Source organism: Rhinichthys klamathensis, unplaced genomic scaffold (assembly GCF_029890125.1).
Source record: "Rhinichthys klamathensis goyatoka isolate OS25496 unplaced genomic scaffold, OSU_Roscu_1.1 h1tg000303l_1, whole genome shotgun sequence".
Classification (NCBI taxonomy): domain Eukaryota; kingdom Metazoa; phylum Chordata; class Actinopteri; order Cypriniformes; family Leuciscidae; genus Rhinichthys; species Rhinichthys klamathensis.
In genome coordinates, this window is record NW_026606822.1 from 2,462,814 (window position 1) to 2,481,669 (window position 18,856).

An 18,856-nucleotide genomic window follows, 5' to 3' on the forward strand; every position below is an offset into this window, starting at 1 on the left:
AGGAAGAAGACACGCCACTGCCTTCATCTACCGAGTCCCAGTTCTTCAGATTCATTACCCCAGGAGAAGGCTAGTCAGGTGCTGGTGGCGGCTGCTTCTTGCTCCCTCTCTCCTGGTCAGCCTGACGCGGGTTTATCCGCCGATCTAACTGTGATATTATTATTTTAGCTTACTTTATTTTCGGGTGAAATGTCTTTGCATTGCTGACTAGCCTGAATAAAATAGACAGGTTATTGTCTAATGTCTACACTGGTTTGTCCAGCCTTTATTAAGCTCTGTTGGTTGAACATGATGATTTGCCGAATATAAAGCTGTAGCAGCTAACTGTTTTTGCAGTTTGTCGATTCATTTTTCTACTATCTAAGGTTAATTATTACTGAAGTCATTTTTTTCTATGAAAAACTATAGGCCCACTCACATTTTCACTGGCCCACCCAAAATAAAATTTCTGCCTACGCTACTGGTGTAAGCTACATGCTTTTATAATAAATTGTCTTTCTATCTATCTATCTATCTATCTATCTATCTATCTATCTATCTATCTATCTATCTATCTATCTATCTATCTATCTATCTATCTATCTATCGTAATAATCTATGATTTGCAAAAATGAAAACTGCTGCTTAGATGAGAGAATCAACGTGTATGCGCGTTGTGCACACGCTACATTGATTATGGCCAAGCATGCGCCCTTAAAATAGCATAATGAACAACGCGCAACGCGCCACTGACTTTAGACTAGTTTTTTTCTGGTCAGTGGCGCAATTGTTTTATAGAACAGCAAAATAGCATGAGGGAAAGTTTGCGCCGGAACACGCCTCCTCTTTACGCCGAACCGCCCCGGGGAGCGCAAGTGTATTTTTTAGTTAACCGACGTGCGTCTGTGGAGGGAAAAGCCCGCTTTGCGCGGGTGCAAAATAGGAATGATACATGCGTCAGTGTAAAAAGTCATTTGCGCCGAGTGCAAGATAGGGCCCTAACTGTTTTTTCATGTTATGTAAATTAATTTCTAAATAAAGGCTTGTTAAAATTCAACAAAACTCAAAAACACCATATGCAAATATTACACAATCCTCTGGGAATTCAGTAAACTTTCAAGTTAATTTCAAATAAATAATTATATTATATTAAATGCAGTATATATACAGTATACACTCACCGGCCACTTTATTAGGTACCCCATGCTAGTAACGGGTTGGACCCCCTTTTGCCTTCAGAACTGCCTCAATTCTTCGTGGCATAGATTCAACAAGGTGCTGGAAGCATTCCTCAGGGAGTTTGGTCCATATTGACATGATGGCATCACACAGTTGCCGCAGATTTGTCGGCTGCACATCCATGATGCGAATCTCCCGTTCCACCACATCCCAAAGATGCTCTATTGGGTTGAGATCTGGTGACTGTGGAGGCCATTTTAGTACAGTGAACTCATTGTCATGTTCAAGAAACCAATTTGAAATGATTAGAGCTTTGTGACATGGTGGAAGTAGCCATCAGAGGATGGGTACATGGTGGCCATAAAGGGATGGACATGGTCAGAAACAATGCTCAGGTAGGCCGTGGCATTTAAACGATGCCCAATTGGCACTAAGGGGCCTAAAGTGTGCCAGGAAAACATCCCCCACACCATTACACCACCACCACCAGCCTGCACAGTGGTAACAAGGCATGATGGTTCCATGTTCTCATTCTGTTTACGCCAAATTCTGACTCTAACATCTGAATGTCTCAACAGAAATCAAGACTCATCAGACCAGGCAACATTTTTCCAGTCTTCAACTGTTCAATTTTGGTGAGCTCTTGCAAATTGTAGCCTCTTTTTCCTATTTGTAGTGGAGATGAGTGGTACCCGGTGGAGTCTTCTGCTGTTGTAGCCCATCCGCCTCAAGGTTGTGCGTGTTGTGGCTTCACAAATGCTTTGCTGCATACCTCGGTTGTAACGAGTGGTTATTTCAGTCACTGTTGCCCTTCTATCAGCTCGAACCAGTCTGGCCATTCTCCTCTGACCTCTGGCATCAACAAGGCATTTCCGCCCACAGAACTGCCGCTCACTGGATGTTTTTTCTTTTTCGGACCATTCTCTGTAAACCCTAGAGATGGTTGTGCGTGAAAATCCCAGTAGATTAGCAGTTTCTGAAATACTCAGACCAGCCCTTCTGGCACCAACAATCATGCCACGTTCAAAGTCACTCAAATCAACTTTCTTCCCCATACTGATGCTTGGTTTGAACTGCAGGAGATTGTCTTGACCATGTCTACATGCCTAAATGCACTGAGTTGCCGCCATGTGATTGGCTGCTTAGAAATTAAGTGTTAACGAGCAGTTGGACAGGTGTACCTAATAAAGTGGCCGGTGAGTGTATATATATATATACGTATATATATACTGGTGGTTTAACCACTAATAACACACAGCTCCTGCATTTACAGTAAGAAACTTAGATGCTTTAGGTGTGAAATCCAATGAAACAAACAGAATGGGCACTTTATTGTAGTGATTGAGTTTCCTTTGTAGAATGAGAGAAACACTGAAGAGCAACAACCAGAAAGAAATCTGTTCCTGCTAAACTCTCCAAACATTGATCTATTACATTGCTCATATCATGGTATTGTGTACAGTGTACAGACACTTACCAGCACATTTGGTCCGAGTGATGAGGGGCGGTCCCGGTGGCCCAGTGCCACCCTCCCCAGGTCGGGTCAGAAGAACTTTAATCTCGTACTCCACATCTGGGTCCAAATGCCAGAGCTTGTAAGTGGGCGCATCCACGACGTGCGTCTCGGCCCAGTTCCCAGTGGTGGTGCGGTACTCCACCTCTTTCAGGATGATGGGGCCATCGCCGATGATGGAGTTGGCGTTTGGTTTGATCCACAAGTAGGTGGCACCAACTGCAAGAAGCTCAGGAGGAGCGATAGGTGTGGGGGGCGCTGAAGAAGAAGAAGAAGAAGAAAGAAGGTTTACATCAGATGACCTTTATCACCACACGAACAGCTTTTTAGCACTAGTGCAACAAAATGAAGAGCAAAAGATCTATAATCCATATTTTATCGGTATTTTTGAGTATTCTTCATCAATAGCCAAACTTTTACAATCTAATGCGAACTATAATGAGCAATACCAAGCAGCTTTAATATATGAACAAATCCATATTTAAAGAAATAAAGTGACAGCACTAATGTTCATGAGCCATCTCGGGCAATCATTTTTCATCAAATTTAAAAAGTTTTTGAAAGAGCAATTAAGGGTGGTAGCAAGTCATCTCACTTCACTGTTACACTGTATTCAGCCATCATTTCATTTGCTTTTGTAGTGTAAAATGGTGAGAGGAAAATGAAGGCTGGAATTACAGTGAAGCGTGCAGCCGAAGCTTTGGAGCTCATTAAGGGATATCACACAGACTTGCTTGGCCGGCAGAATTGTTCGAATAAATGGAATGAAACGTTTTCTGGAATCCCAGTTGAGAAGGTGGGCTATAGCTTTTCCCTAAACACTTAGCTAAGCTCTCTCTCTTCCTCTCTCTCTCCATCGCTTCTACCCCACTCACATTAAATCCACTGGAGACAGCTTATGGCTTGCACTGCATTAACTTCCTGTCTCTTCCTTCTTTCTCTCTCTGCCGTTGAGCACCTCAGATTTACCCTCAAACATGTGAAAGGTAAACAATACTTCTTTGTGTCTTGCCTCCTTCCTTCCTTCCTTCCTTCCTTCCTTCCTTCCTTCCTTCCTTCCTTCCTTCCTTCCTTCCTGCTTTGACTTCTTCATTACTTCCTTATGCTCTTGATTTCTTCCTTCATTTTTCCTTCCTCCTCCTAGTTTCCTTCCTGCTTTCTTTCCTTTCTTACTCTGTACCTTCCTTCCACTCTTTGTTGTCCTCCTTTTTAGGATACTTTCCTTATCCCTTCTTCCTTCACACATTTCTTCCTTTCTCTCGTTTTTCTTCATTTCTTCTTTTCTTTTCTCCTTTTCCTTCATTTAATCCTTTCTCCCAATAATTTTCCTTCGTTCCTTTCTCTTTTCTTCATTTCTTCCTTTATTAAGTTATCATATCCTTTTTCTTCACTCATTCCTTTCTCCATGTTTCTTTCATTCATCCTTACTTTCTTCTTTTCTTCTTTTTTCTTCACGTCTCCCTTTTTCTTCCTTCCTCATTTCTCTCTTTTTTTCTTTCTCTTCTTCCTTACCTCTTTTTTCCCCTTATGTTCTTGTTTTCTTCATTCTTTCCTTAATCCTTACTCCATTTCCTTCTTCCATTCTCACTTTTTACTTACTTCCATTCCTCATTTTTAACCTTCCATCTTTCCTTTCTCCACCTTTTCTTTCTCCATTTTTTCTTCAATCATTTTCCCCTTTCTTGCATTTTTCCTTCCTTTCTCCCCTTCTCCCTTTTTCCTTCTTTCTCCCTTTTCTTCCCTTCTTTCTTAATTTTCCCCATTTCTTCTTTCATTCTGTACTTTTATCTTCCTTCCTTTCTCCCTTTTCCTTCATTCCTTCCTTCCTTTTACAGGCTTGTTTATTTCAAGTAAATAAAAGAACCCTAGCAACCACATAGTGATGCCCTGGCAACCTCTCAGAACTCCTTAGTAATGACCAGCCACCCAAACTAACATTTTCTTCATAAAACGTAACAATTCAATCAGTTCAAACAATATTGTTTCCAAATTCATATTATATGTCCCTGATGTAAAAAAAGAAGAAGAAATTTCTCTGTTCCTGGCTTCCATCTTCTAATCGTCTTCTTGGCGCTCTCTCTCTCAGCAGGAGAGGGGGCAGACAGACACTAATCCAGGGTTAGAGGTGAGTAGCAGTGCATGAAGGGTTCATCCGAGCATGGAAGAGCCACCCAGGCCCACTCTAATGAGAGGCTGCTGTCTCTACTGTGCCATGTAATCAACTGAGCCAGATTACCAAAGCCCATTTACCCACAGCTGATAACCACTGACTCCCTCAGCTGCCCGGAAAGGATACGCTTTGACTCGGAGAAGAGAGTTTAGACGTGACCCGTCAACCTCCGAAGCTTAAGAGCGTTTAGTGCTTGAAATGAAAATGAAGGTGGGAGAAAATAAAACGATAACAGGAAGGAAGGTGGAATAATAAAAAGTAAACAGAGATTACCATAAAAAAGACAAGAAACGAGAAAAACTGTCCACCCAAAGTCTCTATGATATTCTGGTTTTTAGACTGTAATTTTAATGTAATTTTAATGTAAAATTACATTAATGTAAATTAATTAATTTATTATTTAGCCCATTTTTTTTGTCTTAGAAGACTAATGTATGTAATACTGAAGCACAGGTGTTTTCAGCATATGGTTCAAATCCCTAACCTAACCATAAGCTATAATTTGCTTTAGTAAGCCCCAGTAATAATGACTGCAAAACATATCTTCAACATTTTAGAGTGAAATGAGATACTGCTCATGGACAATGTCTTATTTATCATATGAATGAACTCCAGCGTGTTGTTCATCAAGGTAGCTGTCACATCTAAATTGCAATTTTGAAATAGTGCCTTTGTTCAAACCATTAATACACTTCCATCGTTTAATGCACTTTCAGCAGTCTTTATGTCAGCACATTGTCCTGGCGTGGGCATTTATGGTCCTGCAGTTGATCAACTCGGCGATTAGTGGAGTGTTTTTGGATTGCACATTTATGATTGCAGCTGGATTGAAATGAGGTTTGGATCCTGTTGATGACTGGCTAAATCTTGATGATTGCTTGTTGATGATTGGCTGAGTGTTATTGTGCTCTGGATGATTGACAAACTATTTTGAGCTTCCAGCCCTGATGATGTGTATATATAATGTGGTTGTTGATTAGCACAGTGGTTTGTGGCTAGAGAGATCAACAGATGTTCAATATTGGAATGTTAAAACATTTGATGTCTAGTACATACTTTGTAGTGCCATTCAGGTCACTTATTGCTTATAGGAAGCAACAGTTTTGACAAAGAAATAAGATATTTTAGTATCATGACAAACAGCATCTAATAATTGAAAGTGCAAGAAGATAGAGAGGCTTGGGGGCTTGTATATAAATACTTTGGCAGAAAAAAATCAAATATACGAATGACACAAAGGCTTCAGTTCAGTTAATCTCAATTCTCCAGTTCTGATGTCAGTAAATTCTCTCAAATAGTATGATTCACGCAAGATGAGAATAACTAAGGAAATATGCTAAGCTCAGACAGACTAGACACACACTGCCACACAGTATGGATACAGATAACAAAAGGAGCATTACCCATTCACCAGGGGTCCCTTTCACTCCAGGAAAACCCATTTCCTACAGACACAAGAGGTTCCCTGCACACACTATTTACTATTTCAAGCGTAGAAGTTCATGTGCGTGAGAGAGCACAATCCTAAACACTCTCTCACATCTTTTCTTATCAAATTCCCTTGATACGTAAAGTTCATACCCATTTCCACTAATACTTTGCCATACGTTCAGGAATATAAGCAGCAATGTGGTTATTGGAGTCGGCTCGAAGCCCCCGTGCAGGTGTGTTTGTGTCCATGTGGCCGAACACCCCTGTAATTTTATCCTTTATCACCTGGTGTCCGCAGGGAGGTTTTAAAACCAGGTGGATTAGCGAGAAATCTCCAGAAATCCCATCCCGCTATCTGATCAAAGCCCACCGGGTCTGTCTGATAGCGGAGCTGGGGGAGAGAGAGATGAGCTCCACCGTCAAATGGGAATTTGTAGCTGTGAAACAACAATAATTGCAATCTGGTCTTTCACCTGTCGGAACAACCGATTCAACAGAAACCAAGAGCCAAGAAATAGATAGAGAATATGGCCACAGTATGACAAAGTTAGATTTAACCTATAACTGGAGTGTTTCTTCATATCCACATTTCAACTGATGCATAAAATGATGCATACGCATGTGTGCGCAGGTGTTTTGTTGGCAATGTGATAATGAAATTATACATATTCCTGGTCTTATTGTGAATTATTCATTGGTGCACAAAAACATATATACAGTATGTATTGAATTATATATACGTACTGTATATATACTGTGTATATATATATATATATATATATATATAAAATAGTAAAGAATTTTAAATAACTGTTTGAATATATTTAAAAATGTAATTTATTCCTGTGATCAAAGCTGAATTTTCAGCATCATTACTCCAGTCATTGTCACATGATCCTTCAGGAATCATTCTAATATGATGATTTGCTGCTCGAGAAACATTTCTGATTATTATCAATGTTGAAAACAGTTGTGCTGAGATTTCAAAGTTCACAGAAAGTTCGGTAACACTTTATAATAACTACACGCTAATAATCATTAGTTAAGCATGAGTAAACAGTTAATTCATCATTCATAAAGCATTAATATACATTAATAAGCAGTTTATAAATACAGCTACAAATGCTTTCTTCTTGATTTACAAGCATATGTATAATTTATTTAATAATTGTATTTTCATCCTTTATTAATGATCAATTTATTATTTCTAAATGAATAATTGCATTTTTTATAAACCAGTTATTTAAGAGTTTTCAGTGGTTCATAAGATTACTTAGAACGTGTAAGTAAATGATTAATAAACTATTTAAATGTACATTCATACATCTTATTATTCAGACATATAGTGATGGTTACTTAGTGTGTTAATAAATGCTTTATTAACATGTATTTATGCTGTAATTCAGGGTTAATTCGGGTAGTTATAAAGCATTTAGTAGTGGTCAGTTAACTATGTTTGTGAGCTCATCTAAAGTGAGGACTATTCATGCCTTGTAAAGCATTTATAAAGGAGATTTAAAGGCTGTTAAATATTTCTATGTTCTGTATCACTGTGTTGTGTTTGTTACATTTTACTGTTTAGAAGATTGATGCGCCTTCAAATCTCCTTTATAAATGCTTTACAAGGCATGAATAGTCCTCACTTTAGATTAGCTCACAAAATAGTTAACTGACCACTACTAAATGCTTTATAACTACCTGTATTTACTACATTTACTTACAATTTCTAAGTGATCTTATGAATGACTGACAACTCTTGTTTGTAAATAATGCTATACTTCATTTAGAAATTATTAATTGATCATTAACAAAGTATGAAAATACAATTATTAAACGCATTTTAGATATGCTTATAAATCAAGAAAAAAAGCGTTTATAGCTGTATTTATAAACTGCTTATTAATGTCTATTAATGCTTTGTAAATGATGAATTAACTGTTTACTCATGCTTAACAAATGATTAATAGCATGCAGTTATTATAAAGTGTTACCGAAAGTTCAAAAGAACAGCAATTATTTGAAATACAAATATTCTGTTTGTCACTTTTGATCAAATGTATGCGTCCTAGCTGAATAAAATTGTTAATTTATTAAAACAAAATTTGAATGACCCCATAGATAAAATATTGTAAGAAAGCTTTTTTTTTTTTTTTTCGGTCAGTTATATCACCCATCTCTATAACACAAACACACACAAACCTTAAACCTCAATTTAGCATTAGGCCAGGCTCGTCCACATAAGATGAATTGTTGCTTTTATCATTGAAAAACACATCTAATATGTTGTACAATCAGCAACATCCTGTTTCGTTTAATTTAAGAATTGCAGGACATAATGACCCAAAAACCCGCAAAACTCTCAATAGGACTAGCAAGCTCTCTGCACACCTATACATCAGACCTCATCAGCACCCACAAAGATCCTCCATCCTCCATACCTGCAGTCTCATGGGAAACACTTCTGAGTGACTTAGACTGTTGTTTCGTCTCATTCACTTTATTGTTTGGATCAAACCTCGGAAGAATGGCTCAGGGGAACCAGGCGAGAGATGCTGTCTGTGCCTTTGACCTGACCCTTATCCCTTGATGCAGTATCTCTTTGGAGGTTTGATTCTCTTTGTCAGGGCGAGGAACTACATTTCCCCTTTTTTCTTCCTTCCATCTAAAAACTAATTCCCTTCTATTTTTTTTTTAGCTGTGCATTGGTGTTAGAAAGGTTTCTTTTGAATGCCCTTGCAGAATGCTTTAATCAAAACACCATATTGAGCATTGTGGAGGAGCAGGGAACAAGAGAAATACAGAGGAGGAACGCTGTAAACATACAAGCGCAGTATGAACAGCGTGAGGTGAGTGAAGGCTCTTCAAACCCTCTTTCTGAAGAAGTACATTCAGGTCTGGACAAATAAAAGCAATGCACGGGGAACGGATGACAAGAGAGGGAGAGAGTGAAAATAAGGGAGGAGGCGTCTTTTGCTAGACTGAATTCACAAACCCGGTGCTGTTCAAAGGCGGCATGCTGAGGACACCTGTGCATAAAATTCAAAATTCAGCTCTAAAAACATCTCTGGACTCAGTGAGACGTAAATCACACTTGCACACACACACACAAAATCTCTGTTCCAAAACCTAGTGAGCTGCCTTACTGTCTACTGCCTTCAGAGGCCGAAACGGAGACTTCATAAGGCCTGAAACGTATGCAAACACAGACCTGAAATACAAAACTGACTGCAGAAGACAATTTACATTCATTTTCAATTTTCAATAAAGAATTGTGTTGATGCAATTGCATATTTGCATAGAGCGTGTTTTGGGACTAGTGACCGATTTGGAATGCTCTACAAAGGTATAATAACTACACAAACAGCACTGCTTATGTGAAGGACACAATAAAAACTGATTTCATGACCTTGAGATAAGAATGATGCTAAGCTAAAGATGCAATACTCTAATATGAATAAAAATATTTTCTAGACTTGAACACTATCTTGAAATAACTTCATTGAGGGGCCATTTACACAACATGAAACATGTACATGAAAACAGCGTTTTGTGGGGCTTAAAAAACACAAACTTTTGAAAATGGTTTTAAAGTGCAAGTTTTTGAAAATGATAACGTTACCATCTCCATGTAAACTACAAAAACACAAATTTGTGAAAACGGTGACGTCATGTCCATTGGTATTATGTGTTCAGTCTATGTGCGTATTGTTTCTTTACAAAGTGACATCGGCAAATATGGCCTGGCATTACAATGTTTTTAGTCGTTTTCCCATTTTGACAATGCTGTCGCCTGTACACGAAAAACACAAACCTTTCCAGTTTTAGTACATCGCATTTGTGTAAACGTACCCTTAGATTGCCACAATGCTTTCTGGGATTGCATTCTCTGCAAAGTATATGCATAATGCTTCCTTATTTTTTTCTAAAGTCAGTTCACTTTGCAGCCTTCTTGGCTATAAATTTTCTACGTATTTAATATGCATATAAATACAGCACAAAGAAAGTTTATCCCAACATCTGCTAAACTGTTTGTTTTATTAAAAATAAGTTGAGCAATAACATCTGACAACAATGGTATAATCAATTATTCTTAAATGACTTTCAGTGTGTTCTAGACTAGAGAAAACATGGGCTCTTTTAATTGAAAGGAGTAACTTACGTTTATACAGCCACCAGATTGAGTGTTGTGATTCTTCCAATTTATTTTTCTACAAGTGGTCTGTCTTATATTCCTTATACTCTCTCTGCAGTCTTTGTATCGGTAGCTCGCCTACGATGACTTAAAATGCTATCTAGGTAGGCAGCTCACTAGGTTTTTGGAACAGAACTACTGTATTCCTATGGCATGGAGATTCTGTATTTCAATGCATATACTGCATGCTGCGTATACTTTGAAGTCCCGGGTACTTGGAGAGCAGTGCATCAAACTAAATAAATAAATATTCACACAGACAAATAAAGTGGCTGCGAGTGTTTGAAGTGCTAACTCCTCGGCTCCTGCTTATCTGGGCTGTAGTATTACTGCGCTCTAATCCATCTCTGTAGTGAAGCCCACTCGCAGGCAGTCTACGGACACACACACACAGACTTCCAAAATCCTTCACTAATACTTCTCTCTGTCGGTGTGTAGATAACTCAGGGCATCACCATCACTATCACACACATAAACACCTCTCTCAAAAAATGCACACAGACCAGCGATGTTGGCAGACAGAATTGTGTTGAAACTCTATATGATCAAGCTGTATTTCTATCCAATATCCTGAAACCACACACAAGCACTGTTCGAAAACCTAGTGAGCTACCTAGTTAGACAGCTGCCTAACATGGCACTTTATAAATAATTAACGTGGAACGCTCTACATAGGCTGAAAATCAGTACGCACGTCCCAAACAAGCACACAAGAGATGCAACTCACAATTAATTCCAATATTGTGATATTAGCATGTTGCTTATTGTTTTACAATATTTTAATACGCATAAAACATATATGGTTTTTAGATTGAGCTCTTTTTTTTATTGATGATTTGCAATACAATATAATATTAAATATATGTACACTTATTATATGTACCTTTTTACATTTTGGATGAATTTAGATTATCTTGTCACAGGACTGCCTTCATTTAAATAATAATAATAATTTTCAAGATCCTTTTTTGTTGGATTATTTAATTTTTGGTACAACATGTAAAAACAAACAAACAAAAATACCTTCAGCATGCTGTTTTAAATGTACTTTAAATGGAATCAACAGTATAATTAACAAATAAAACAAAAGAATAGTGTAAAACAAAATAAAATGAAAATAAATTACATTAAATAATTGCCAACTTGAAAGAGAGGACAGGAAGTATTTGGGAACAGAAAATGATAAAACACAGTATACAATTTTAATTATTTATAAGCAGTGTTTCATGAGTTAATTATTATTTATTTACTCAATGTGCACTATTGTTACTTTAATTTATTTTTCACTGTTTCGGCAATCAAAAAGAAATCTTATGCAATGCAATGTCTGTCAATTCAATTAAATGCCAATAAAAAGAAATTAAAAATGAATTGAGAAAAATTCTGCAGTCTACTGCATTCTTTTACAGTAGGTTAATATTCCGTACATGTACTTCATCAACTACACGGACATCATACCAAACAAGAGACTACAGAGAATCGATCCAGATTACGCCATGGAGTTCAGTCCCAGATTACAGCCGTCACCTGTCATTAGCACCTCTACCTGAGGCCATCCCTCTGTCTATGAATGCATTAGCTATATCAACACTATATTATTCTCTTTCATTCACCCTCACATGAAAGGTCCAACGCTGACCCGCAGCATATCAATAAGGCCATACTGGACAGAGCTCGCTATTATTCTGCTGATGTGAGTCAGTGGGGAGAGTGTGGTGTGGAGGGCCCTGAGGGCTCATGTCTTGTCAGAGGCAGAAAGGGGTTTCATGAACCATGGGGACGCCAAGACCTGCATACAAACTAGCCTAGCGCATACTGCCTCTGTCCATCGTGAGGTTACAGCGCACAGGCCCGCGATTCAACGAGAGATAGTGAATCTTCAAGAAGAGGAGTTTATTTCTACATTAGAATACTGCAGATTTTATAAACATATAAACATTCATTTTATATCAATGATGAACCAGAGAAAACAGTTTTCCATCCAAAATCCCCATTTAATCCATAGATTTGTTTAGTAAATTACCTGTGCAAAGGGTTCAAAAGTAGGCCTACCTGTGCAAACATAATACTTTCTCCCAGAATGAACTAAAACTCTTCTTTCTCCCACACCTCTCAGCCTCTGACACTGTGATGCAAATGTGTATAAATGGGCTAATAAGGCACAGAGGGTTTTGGGTTAAAATTGCATCAGGGTGAGATTGAGAGAGGACACGAGAGAGTGAAAAGCGACCGTCAGAAAGAATATTACTTAACACAGATTAGCATACATTAAAAATGAAAAACGGGAGAGGTTTGACACCACATAGGCTTGAAGTAGAGATAAGAAAACAGAAACGGAAGAGAAAAAAGGAAATAAAGATAATAATGCAGGCAGATGAAAATAATTGTACGTCCAAATGTGTCTGAGACAGAAACCAAGAGTAATGACAGGATAGTGCTGCCCACAGGAAAGATAAATCGCAAAAGACATCTCGGTTGTTTCTCATAGACGAAAGGAGATTAAACAGAGAGAAAATTGAGAGGTCTTCTACTTTCTCCCGAGAAAAAAAAAGAACCATAAGTTTGAAGTCTCCTATGTTTGTCTTCTGGAATCTCAATAACGTCTCAGACTGTTACCCAAGATACCAAAGAAAACTATTTCTGTCAGGGCCACTATCATCAAAGATGATTGACAGTTAGCATACAGTTTGGATTGGCGGTGTGTTTCTGTTATCATGGGCAAGAACTATCTGCCCATCAATGCAGCCTAGCATGAATAAGAGCAGGAGAGCAGCGATAACCACCCTTAGGGTAAACAGAACAGAACCAACATGAATGTATTGCAGATATTATTATTGTTCAATGATTTAATGTGCAAAATGATTCAAGAAAAATAAGTCTGATTCAAAGAGGAATATCAGAAGGCCAAGTCCTGACTGGGCAAGAGGAGGATCTGGGGATGGAGGAGGGAATAAGCTCCTGAGCAACACGATAAAGGTGCTGATAATACTGAATGTTCATTATATATAGGGATGCTGTGATAGGCGCCGTATTCATAGGTAGACGTGGATCAGCTGATGCGAGTTTGACTGACGTGATCACTGCCAGAACTAACGCTATACACTTAAAATTTGCAGTACATTCTGTTGTCAGTTCATCTTTTAGTGCTTAATGCCGTTCTGTACACACACAGTTCAGTCATTTACATCTAAAAGACTAATAATTAAACTACATTTAGATTTCCTTGCAAGGCGGTAAAAGTTGTTTAAGTTGTTAACGAAAGTTTAGGTTTCAGGTTTTGGATCTATATAAAGGAAGCCTCATCTCTATGCAAGAATGTCAAACCAATCACAATTCAGTATGCAAATAAGTGTTAGAAAGAAGACCAATAGCAATTCTATATAAATATCTCAATGACATCATGAGTGTGTCACGTACATTATGAACCTATGAATGGAAGTCAATGGGAGATTTTCAAACTTTATATCAAGCATAACATTTACCAATACAAAAAAGAATCTATACAGAATACATTTTAAAATTGTAGTCTGTGCATTATGTCAAAAGATTTAGGCTCAATTAGTTGCAGAAGTTTAATATTAAGTTTAGGAGTTTAGAACAAACTAATTGTTTGAAGAATATCTACACTACTGCATAATGCAATGAAACATAATTGTGAACTCATTAAAACTCATGAGCTATGAAAGAGCAACCTGTGAGCAATAAAATGTTCCTGTGGCTGAGAAAACAATCAAGAAAGGGGACGCATGCATGCATAAGGGAAACATATTTACAAAGCAAATCCCAAAAGAGCCAAAGTAAACAAGAATAAAACAGCAAAATGAGAAAAGAAAGACAAATAATGGGACTTTTTCCATGGTCACCAGCAGCAACATTCCCTCACATCACCATTACTACCACCTCTCTGTCTGTCTTTCTCTCGATCTCTCTCTCCTCGCCATCAGCCGGTGGTTATTAATGACCCCTGCACCCCTCTGTGAGCACCCCATTTATAAAACTCACTGTTTTAATCTCTCTCAGTGTGTGTTTCTCCTCCGCGCTCCCACAGCCTCCAAACACACTCATACATTCAGTGGCTGACACCTTTCTGGAGGATTGAGGATGCAATGGCCAGTACTTACAGTTCAGGCACCTGCCCAAAACTGAACACACCATCCTTCTCTCTCTCTTTTTCTGTCAGATGCTTAACCAGTTATACAAATCATCCACGATGTTCCTTAAAGTCTTTTATGGTGTTTCCCTGCTTTTTAAAACTTGATTGACGTGTTAATGCACATTAAAAATGAGCTGTGTTAAGATTCTTTAAAATGACTAATTTAAAATTAAATAAAAAAAATAAAAAAAATAATGAAAAAAAAATAAAAAACATTGAGGGTTATGCTTAAAACAAGACAAAACCTATTTGCTCAGATATATTCTGATACTATCAATCAAAAGCTTGCCGTTTTTTACAGTAAGAAATTCATTTTTATTTTAAGGTTTTAAATTGATCGAAACTGACAGTAAAGACATTTATAATGTTACGAAAAAATTTTCAAATAAATGCTGTTCCTGTGAACTTTATAGAATTTTTTAGTTTCCAAAAAAATTTTAAGAGATATTTCACCCAAAAACTACATTTTCTGTTAATTTACTCACCCTCGGGACATCCAAGTGTGTGTGTTTTTTTCTTCAGTAGAACAGTAAAGATGATGTTTAGCTGAAACCGTGGTCACTGCTGATTCATATAATGCAAGTCAATGGCTACAGTCACTACAAGAGTCACAACATACAGGCAAAACAGAATTATTCCGTGGCTCCTGAAGATACTTTGAGGTATTATGAAGCAAAACAATCAGTCTGTGCAAAGAAACTGAACATCATTTACAACATTATTACCTGTAATCCACAGCCTGGGCAAACAGTCCTGAGCGCGAGCTTCCTGACACAGTATATGCGGGAACTCAAACGTTGGGAATCTGTGAAAAGTCAATCTTCCTGATTCACGCAAGCCAACATTATCTTGGCATCCAGGATAAGCACAACTAAGAACCATTTTGATGACTAATACAAAACACGTGTCCACACGTGTAAACAAACACAGCGTCAGCTCACATGCGAGATTCTGTGACGGGAAGCTTGCGCTCCAGACTCTCATGAACACGCTCAGGGATGTTTGCTGAGGCTGTGGATTACAGGTAATAATGTTGGAAATAATGTTCAGACTGATTGTTTCACTTCAGAAAACCTCAATGTATCATCAGGAGCCAAGTTTATTAATTCTGTTTTGCCTGTACTGTATATGTTTTTTATTTTACTCTTGAAGTGATGGTAGCCATTGACTTGGATTACATGAATCACCAATGACCACGGTTTCTGCTAAACATGTTCTTTACTGTTCTACTGAAGAGAAAAAGACACATACATCTTGGATGGCCTGAGGGTGAGTAAAACTTCATTTTTGGGGGGGACAATCTCTTTAAGCTTTTTCAACACCGACAATTATAGGAATTTTTCCTTGAGCAGCAAATCAGCATATTAGATTGATTTTTGAAGGATCATATGACACTTAAAGGTGAACTAAGTAACTTTTTTACCTTAACCGAACAGCTTTGGAGTCATTGTAATGTTTATATTACTGATTTCGTGTTGAATGGTGGTCGTCTCGCACCCCCCTGGTGCCTGTGAGCCGCAAAACCACCCTTGCAACTTTGGGCCGGCGGCCTCAGTGTTAGGAAGTATCGTGTGATATCAGGTCTCGCGAGGTAACGAATTGCTTTACGGCAAAAAACAGATCTGATAAAATTCTGATAAAATGAGCATCAAACATAAATAACCCGGCGCCGTATACATGTGGTAGGGCGCGCGCAGCTCTTAAAGGGGCCATACCTTATTTCCACTCATTACAGCGTCCATCCTACTGAACAGGTACCGGTGTACAGGGGAAGGGGATCCGGCCGTGAGTGCGAGCCATCTCTGCGTGAGTTCTATTCACGACAGTACAAGTACTCCACAGCGACTCTAGGGGTCGCTGTTTGACAAAAACGGAATTCCTACTTAGTGCTGCTTTAAGACTGGAGTCTTTGCCATCAAATAATAATAAATTACATTTACAACAAACATTTACTATAAATTAGAATAATATGTGACCCGATCTGGCGAAATGAGTCGGAAGTCGCAACGTTCTATTTTAAGATATGGGCCGATTATGTGGGAAAAAAATGAAATAATAGATTTTTTTTTTTTTTTTTTTTTTTGCTAATTTCAAAGACCAGACATTCAAAAATAATCTCCCAAAGCTTCGTAGTCCAGATAATTGAGTAAAGGTATTTAAATTACTATTAAAGTGTACAAAGTTTTACTAAATTCGCTGGAAATGAACATTGCTTTTCTCAACTCCTCTCGTCACCTCTGAGCATTTCCCGGGTATCCCCTGAAACGTCACTATCTCTGCTCTTTAAATGGTGTTACACGTTGTATATAACCAATCAAAAAGCTTAGAAATCTACACAAATGCTGATCATTTGTCGATGGGAAGCCGTTTCGACTGACCGGCACGCGATTGGTCCAGCGACCCTCCTGTCAGACTCGCAGCGAGCGCTCTGTGTAATAAACAAGCTAGCAAATCTCCTCAGAAAGATTAAATATTATTAATTTGAGAAATGTCGCTGTCAAAAGCGAGCAAAGTTGCCAAAGCGTCATCAAGCCCCCTGGCCATTGCACACTGAGTCCGCGTTTTTTTTCGTATGCGTTTTTTCGTATTGATTCGGTGGCTCCGAATTGTCAAAACACCATTCAAACTGCTTGCTACGGATGCGAAAAACTTACGATTGTTTTTATATAACGGATGAAAGTTTCGTAGTGTGCACGCGTGATTGATATAACGTGATTGACAAATGTGAATGAGTGTAGCTATTTATCTGCAAGGAGAATCCATTATGTGTTTGATTAACCCAATATTTAACTGTTGGTATCTCCGTTATGAATTTGTTACGCTGTTATTGTCAACTAGCCTACACTAAGATATGATTGCATAGACTAGCAGTATTTGATCTCTGTTTCCTTGTCTCTCTGCCTCTCACTTTCTCTCTCTCTCACACACACACACACACACACACACCCTCTCTCTCAAGCAAAAATGTAGCACCTTTGTTCAATCTTTCTGATTTTAGTACATTTTTGTAAAAGGTAGGCCTACTGTTAAATTATTTATTCAAATAAAATGTTTTAAAATAATTTGAGCTTCAGTCGGGTTTAATAGCATTTATATATTAATATCTTTGGTCAAATTAAGCTGTAAAATAAATAGTTTATCCCTTTAAATGTAATGGATTTTGAAAGATATCAACAAAAAACGGGCAAAAAACTTTGAAAGCGATTTTCTCAGGTTTTCAATTGGAAAAAGAGGGCAGGTGACCATAATTCAAATGTGTATATCTTTACAACCATTCAAGGTATGACTTTGACTAGGATATCAATTGAAAGCTTATGGTCTCCTCTTTCCATTAATACCAAAATCTCAATTTTTAAATTTGGGTCACTGTGACTCATTTTGCTGGATCAGGTCACATATTTCACTTTATTACTGTTTTTACAGTAACTTTGGTAAAAGAGACTTCTTTTAAAAACATCTTACCAAACTAAAACGTTTGAACAGGTATTTTATTTTATTTTATACAAAAAAACATAAAGAAAAACAACAACCAAAACAATTTAACAAATGTTGTGATATTCGTGCGAAAACAAGAAAGAAAAAAAAAACTATTTGTTAACTGGCTATAAGAAAAGAAAAAAATGTTTTGCCAACGAGACAGGCATGATTTTACTTCTCCAGTAAATGTATCTTGCATTAAGGATGTTATTTTTCTGCAAATCCACTTAGTCTTCATTTCTTCGGGTCAAGCTTTTGGCCCTTCCAGCTCAGCTAACATTGCAAGTTACGCCCCCAGCAAGTTCTCTTTATTAATTGTCAGTGTCTGGCTGGAATGGTGCCACTCATGCCATCCACGCTGCCCCCACCCTCTCCCCCTGGACTGAATCCCTGGCACTGCATGCATTAATTAATGCATATTTAATTTAGCATGCCTGTGCAGTGCAGCATATTGCTTTGCACTCTATTCATTTCCCCAGGGAAACGATGTTATACATCACCCCTCTGCTGGCTCTCCTAATCACACACATATCCAGACGCATCCACACACTTCTGATTCCCAGGATGACACTGGAACCTCTGAGCACCTGAGGCGCTCACAGCCTGAGGGATATTGCCCCATCGCGAAACACCCCTCCCAGGACATGCTAAGGCCAGATGGCATTGATCGCTGGCAAAGAAAGCAACAAACATGCCGCTCGAGAAATCATGCATGCAAGTGACACCTCTGTTAGCTTCTATATTTGGCATGTTAATCAGGCG

At 38.1% G+C, this 18,856-nt stretch overlaps 1 protein-coding gene across 19 annotated transcripts in view; it reads right to left on the reverse strand.

Annotated features, from left to right (window-relative positions):
* The window catches only part of ptprt (protein tyrosine phosphatase receptor type T), a 274,244-nt gene that overhangs the window by 158,567 nt on the left and 96,821 nt on the right, over positions 1 to 18,856 (reverse strand). For all 19 annotated transcript variants that reach the window (XM_056270640.1, XM_056270639.1, XM_056270636.1 and 16 more), the window contains exon 7: positions 2,636 to 2,929. In XM_056270640.1, the coding sequence (XP_056126615.1) occupies positions 2,636 to 2,929 (294 nt within the window). The remainder of the gene's footprint in view (positions 1 to 2,635; positions 2,930 to 18,856) is intronic.